The sequence below is a fragment of the Octopus bimaculoides genome, chromosome 10 (assembly GCF_001194135.2).
Source record: "Octopus bimaculoides isolate UCB-OBI-ISO-001 chromosome 10, ASM119413v2, whole genome shotgun sequence".
Lineage (NCBI taxonomy): Eukaryota > Metazoa > Mollusca > Cephalopoda > Octopoda > Octopodidae > Octopus > Octopus bimaculoides.
Window position 1 is genome coordinate 4,054,379 of NC_068990.1, and position 7,031 is coordinate 4,061,409.

Genomic DNA, 7,031 nt, shown 5'->3' on the forward strand with positions numbered 1-7,031 from the left:
TTTCGTGCGGGTGACACGTAAAAGCACCCACTACACTCTCTGAGTGCTTGGCGTTAGGAAGGGCATCCAGCTGTAGAAACTCTGCCAAATCAGACTGGAGCCTGGTGTTGCCATCCGGTTTCACCAGTCCTCAGTCAAATCGTCCAACCCATGCTAGCATGGAAAGCAGACGTTAAACGATGATGATGATGATGATGATGATGATATATATACATGCACACACATATAGGTCATATCTGCCTGTATCAGTTGGCAGAATCATTAGCATACTGGACAAAATGCTTAACAGCATTTTGTTCATTTTTGGTGATTTGTTGTGGTGTCACCCACAACCAACTGGACCCAGAAGTGGAGCAAGATTATAACTCGCAAGATATAAACAATTTAAAACAAATTCAGGAAGAAAAGAGAATTGCAAGAAAGGAGTAAATATTCGGTTACCTTTTGGACACTTTTTGCATGGCTCACAGACATTTGTGGAATATTGGTCAGTTTTGACGGATGATGTTCCTTCAGGGCATGATAAGACACATGTATCACCATATCGAGAAGTGTAAGCTGTAAAATAACAACAGCTGATTATTTATATTTGGCACATAAAAAGCACCCAGCAAATTTTGTTAAATGGTTGGCGATAGGAGGGGCATCCAGCTGTAGAAACCACGCCACAACAGACAGCTAGAGTCTGGACAGCTCCCTGCAAGCCAGCTCCATGTCAAACTGTCCAACCTATGCCACCATGGAAAACAGATGTTAAACAATGTTGATGATGAGTAGAAATGAAATCACAGCAGGATATAAGACCTTAATTTGAAATCACATAGTTTTAACTTGTTACTTATTGGTTAAAAGATGTTCTTGTATTTATCTTTTCATGAGCCTGTTTGACAAACTCATTGAGAAAGTTAAATTCATAAGCAATCTATTCAATTCACAGAAACCAAAATGAACACTGGGGTGAGGCAACAAACTCGATTTTATGCCTGTTCTCACTTGAAGTCATGAATGTTGGATAACGACTAAAAGGGTACAATCATGAATACGAGTAACCCAAATGGGGTTTCTTTGAAGGATCTCTAGGGTAACATTACTCAACAAGGTGTGTAGCTTGAAGATCAGGTAGTCTCTCCAGGTTGAGCCACTATTTCTCCACAAAAAGAGGTCACAGCTCTGGTACTATGGTCATGTGATTAGAATGTCACAGGAAAGAATGGCAAGACAAATTCCTCAAGCTATGCCAACTGGCAGAAGCCCTAGAGGTAGACCAAGAATGAGATGGTTGGATAATATCCATAATCTCAATTGGTCATGCTTGGGAGTCCAGCCAGAAAGTCTAATGATGATTGTTTCTGAGAGGATCCTATGGCGGAGGTACCTGAGGGCCCTCTACTGCAATGATTCACACAGGAGTAGTGGACAGAAGAGATGGATGGATGAATGGATGGTGAAGTGATAATAAAGTCATGACATGGCTGTGTGGTTATGAAGTTTACTTTACAACTTCATTGTTTCAGGTTCAATCCCACTATGTACAACATGCACCATTGCCTCTACATTGACCAAAGTTTTGCAAGTGAAATTTAGTCAATGTAAACCTGTCTTGAGAAGTAAAACTTAAATTGCCACCAGGTTTAAGACCATCACTTGGCCCTTTAGTGGACCTTATGGAGGTGCAAGTAGTCAAGCTAGGTCTCCAGGTTGAGGATAAACTCTCCCTTCCTTTCATCAGTCTTAGGAGCTCTGTAAAGAGCTGTGTACAATGCCCCCTGTCCTCTGACTATGCAATGAAGAAAAAGAAAACAATAATTTGATTCTGAATGTCAACCATTCATTCATTCAGCAGGACACAAAGTAACTCCAACTGGAGGAACCCTTCTCTTGACAGTGCTTACCACCATCTGTTTCATGCTGAAATTTATTTCAATGATCTGCTTTACTCACCAAGCTAGGCCTATTGGTTGGTGAAAATGATTTTCAGGCATTTAGGTGGAATTTAACTCAGAACATAGAGAGGTGGAATAAAATACCACAAGGCATCAAAGCTGAGATTCTTACAGTTTTACCAATCCACCACCCTGCTACCCTGAATTGATTTATTGACTCCAAAAGTATGAAAGGCAAAGTTTAGATCAGCAGGATTTAATCACAGAACACAAAGAACCAGAACAAATAACACAAGATTTTCTATCCAATATTCTTATGACCCAGATATTTCAACATATGATTAAACAAGGTCTTTGCATTATTAAAAACGTTTTCAAATGCTAAACGCTATTGTTATAGTAAAACCACTTAGATTTCTGTTTATCAGCAAATTTTCAATGGAATATTATTTTCCAAGGACATAATGCAATACTCCTCATAGAAATAAAATCCACAGTTTGTGACTTCATACAATTAACCACTCAAAATTTTGTTCTTTAATTTTGTTGCAAAGAATGTTGAAAAATATTTGTTTTGAAATTTGACATTTAAATAAATTTCAGAGTTGTACTTCTCTAGCAAGTGATTTGATCTGATATTGAGGGTTGAAAGTGAAGCAACTACACTGTGCAAGAGCCATTTGACCCTTTAGCCTTTAACCTGGCCATATCCAGCCAAGATATTTCATCTGTTTTACATTCAAACTGACCAAAGCTGGCCACTCACACCAACCCTACAATATAATCCTAAAAATTAATGGTTACCTCATCGAAATTCCAAAACTACAAGATAAATGTAAGATTAATTCAAAACAATGTGAATAAATAAAAATTACTTTTGACAGGATAAGGCAAATGCTAAAGGGTTAGTAACATACAAAGTTGTTAAGTTCAAAGTTACAGTTATACAGATGTGTAATGAAAATTTTAACAACTTATGAAATAAATTTAAAGTGAATAAAGAGTTTTGTGTGTTCTTAATTGGCTCTTCCATGATGTTATTACCATTTAAACAATATGAAAAATGTTTTTGTCATTACCTGGACATTCTCTAAGACAGATATCCTGAAAGGTTAACTTATTCTGGTCACCTGAGTGGATTCTCATTCTTTTGCGGTTGTTCCGAATAGATGGACAGCTCTCTACACATGCACCATCATCATTCATATGTCTACAGGCCTGAAAAAATATAATAATAATTCTTTGAAACTCAGGAACAAAAGAACACATTCTGTGAATAGAGTCATAATTCAGTTACAGTGATCCTTGTTGGTACTTTATTTTATTGATGTTGGAAAGGATGAAATACAAAAGCGGCCTCAGTGAAATTTGAACTCAAAACATAAGGCATTTAACTATTTACTGCAAGACATTTTGTCTTCTGTTTTCAATAGTACAAGAATAAAACTTAATATTAAACTTCCGTTGTTCAGCATCAAAGCTTGGATGGTGATGGCTCTATATTTTTTAATTTGCAAGAAAATGCAGCCAAACACCTTCAAGTCACACATTCAATCATCTTAAAAAAGACACGCTAATAATATAGTCATATATATATACATATCTGAAAACAGAATGATCACAGTTTGAAGCTCTTTGACCAGGAGTCTGTCTGATCAGGGCTAATCAACATTTGTCTCCACACATCTTTGTATTGACACCATTTGGGCTGTGGTGATGTTACTTTATGTCCTGCATACACAGTGCATTCCTCAATTCAGCTGTTCAATGAGCAAAGTGCAATGGAATAAAGAACCTTATTTGAAAACAAAAACTGGCATGAGGAAGGTATCAAACTATGAAATATCATCTCAAAAAGTCTTACAGAAAGATGATCAACAAAAATTATACAAATAGAACCTGCCCTGTATCACAGAGCAAATCACAGAAAAGACTAGAAAGAATAAAAAGGACTTATTTATCACCATGGCTTCATAGGGGAAACAAGTTGTAGCATAGCAGAAAGAATAGAGAAACCCAGAAAGATTATAAAGAAAAGAATACAACATTGTTACTTAACCAACATGGAAATGAAAAACATGATAGCTTGATAAACAACATTAAAGTGAAAATTCTATCAATGCACCTGTTTGACTTTACATTAAGGCAAATTGAGGAAGCAATATACGTATTAGTTAAATAATGAACTTCAGAAAAAGAATGAGTGAAGTAACAACAACCCAGTCTGATATGGTTTCTTTGAAAAAAAAACGGTCAATAATCAGTGAAATGGATTCACCATTTCTCTGCACATCAAAAGTATAGAATGTATATGTTCACACTTTTTTTATTTCCTCTTACAGCTAAGGCTTTCAAATAACTGGATTTATTTCAGTTCTATTGATTCTTGATGTGCTATACATAAAATATATATAGTTTATTAACAGTGGGCCATCAGAAGCACAAGATATTCAAAAGAAGTACCCATTACTTTAGGCTTATAAACATGCAAGGGTTTTTTCCAAGTGTAGAAAACAGATTGTTAAAACAAGTTACTGAATCATATTTCATACATACATATGGCTCAGCATTAGAATGTATACATACACATAGATATAAATCTGCATATGCACGAGTTTGTATATATGCATGTTTAAATACAAACACACACACACATGTATATGTGTGTGTTTGTGTGTGTATGATATAGACATGTGCTTAAACATGCATACATACAAATTCATGCAGATGCAGATCTTTATTTCTGTATGTATACATTCAAATGCAAAGCTGCATACATACATACATACATACATACATACATACATACATATATATATATATGGATATATGCATATGTGAATGTATTTTTCTATGTACCATTATGTATACAAACACACATATACTTTCTCATATGCACACACACACACACACACACACACACACACTCATACCAAAAACCCTTCAAGGCAGTGCACCAGCATAGCTGCAGTCAAATGACTGTTACAAGTAAATGAAAGAATGAATGGATCAATGGATGGATGGATGGATGGATGGGTCCAATATAGGTAGAATCAACAAGAAAAGCACTCCATCCAGTTAAAAATAAATATCAATTTAATACATATACCGAATGAGTGACGAACAATTTCATGCTTTTATGATACTTCAGATAGACATATCTATAAAATACACCCTATATCTCCAAGCAATCTTTTAGGCTCTGTTTATGCATTGCATATATTCTAAAAGCTAAGACGTTGGACTGTGAGAAAATAAGACATAATAAGACAGAGAAGAACAAGGTTGATGCAAAAAATGGAATGAGAAGAAAGAAACAAAAACAAGAAAACTAAGATCCTCCATGATTGCAGAAACCACAGTTAATACAGCTGGCATAGAACAAAATAATAGAAAATATGGTAAAGTCTGTGAGACAGTAACTTTGTATATATATATATATATATATATATTAGAAATATAATATTTCTAAATCTCTCAGAGAGATTTAAGCAGTAGTGGAGCGACAAAGTTGTAGTATATTGTCAACTTAATGTGACAATCCTAATAAGGGAACACACTACTGCCGTTTAGCCCTAGGAAGCTGATATATATATATCAATGTATCACTGTATCATCCAGACCTTCAGGTGTTATACACTGCTGGTCTGCTGGTTACAACATATTTCCTTGAATTGTCGTAGCTTTCGAATGAGGCCACCTCCACTGTCTTGGCAGTCAGGTCAACATTACCCCTGAATATAATGCCAGCCATCAGAAGGTTACCCATTTACAGTTAAATGGACTGGAACAATGTGAAATGAAGCATTTTGCTCAAGAACACAATGTACTGCTACTCTAGGAATTAAAACCACGAACTTGTAATCATGAGTGCAACACCTTAACCACGAGGCCATGTGTGTGTGTGTGTGTGTGTGTGTGTGTGTGTGTATAAGTAAATGTAGGGATAAGCAGGTTAGACAAATATATAAAATACATTAAATACAAAAAAATGTATACATGTTTACATACAAAAAGTTCCAACTTACACAGAATACAAATGATATAGAGAATTAAAGGGGTTGAAGAAAAGTATTACAAATCCAACAGTTGTTTCTGGGGTTTAGCAGTCCAAAATAATGTTTGTAGATTGATTCCATCATAAGATAAGATAAGCCTCTGTCTTCAAGGAAGAGATCCACTATAAGTTGTTGTGGACTCATAGTTGATTAGCTGACCAACACCTTACAGTTTCATCAGTTTCATGAGAGCTTCAAATATATGTATAAACACACACACACACACACACACACACACACATGCACACGAGGGAGTGCAGAAAAGATCCTGGCTTTGGGTAAAAGAAAATACAGGAGAACCAGTTAATTATGATTCTATTCAACATATTCCCTTCTTAGCTTCACACACTTATTGCAGTGGTCCTTCAGTTTTTATAAGCTCTGCAAAAGAACCAGGAAGGTTGAGCCTCCAGCCAGGCCTATCACAATTCCCTTAAAGCTAAGAACTTTTCAGCACCCCCTCATACATATATTCTTTTATTTGTTTCAGTCATTTGACTGTGGCCATGCTGGAGCACTGCCTTTAGTCAAACAAATCGACCCAAGGACTTATTCTTTGTAAGCCTAGTACTTATTCTATCGGTCTCCTTTTGCCGAACCACTAAGTTATGGGGACATAAGCACACCAGCATTGGTTGTCAAATGATGGTGGGGGTGGGGGGACAAAGATACACACACACACACACACACACACACATATATATATAAATAAGGATAAGATTGATATTTAAAATATTGATTTTATCAAGTGGCCAGCATGGGAATAAAAACCATCAAAGGTAACAATTATTTAAAATTATAATATAGGGTATCTAAGAGATACTGCTACGCTGAAAAATAGCAGTCAAATCTTGACTCTAAACCACAATAAATGTTCATATAGCACAAAGAGCGAAGACGAAGATAAAATAAACTAGCAAATTAGTAATTTTTGCTAGTTTATTTTGTTTCTTCGTCTGCGCTCTTGGTGCTATATGAACAGTTATTGTGGTTTAGAGTCAAGATTTGACTGTTATTTTCAGCGTGGCGGTATCTCTTAGATACCCTATATTATAATTTTATATATATATATATATATATATATATATAT

The 7,031-nt window shown here is 35.5% G+C and overlaps 1 protein-coding gene across 1 annotated transcript in view; it reads right to left on the reverse strand.

Annotated features, from left to right (window-relative positions):
• The window catches only part of LOC106869050 (receptor tyrosine-protein kinase erbB-4), a 99,315-nt gene that overhangs the window by 46,383 nt on the left and 45,901 nt on the right, over positions 1–7,031 (reverse strand). Inside the window, exons 6-7 of the mRNA XM_014914560.2 lie at positions 2,963–3,101; positions 442–558 (exon numbers count right to left, since the gene is read on the reverse strand). Of these exons, the coding sequence (XP_014770046.1) occupies positions 442–558; positions 2,963–3,101 (256 nt within the window). The remainder of the gene's footprint in view (positions 1–441; positions 559–2,962; positions 3,102–7,031) is intronic.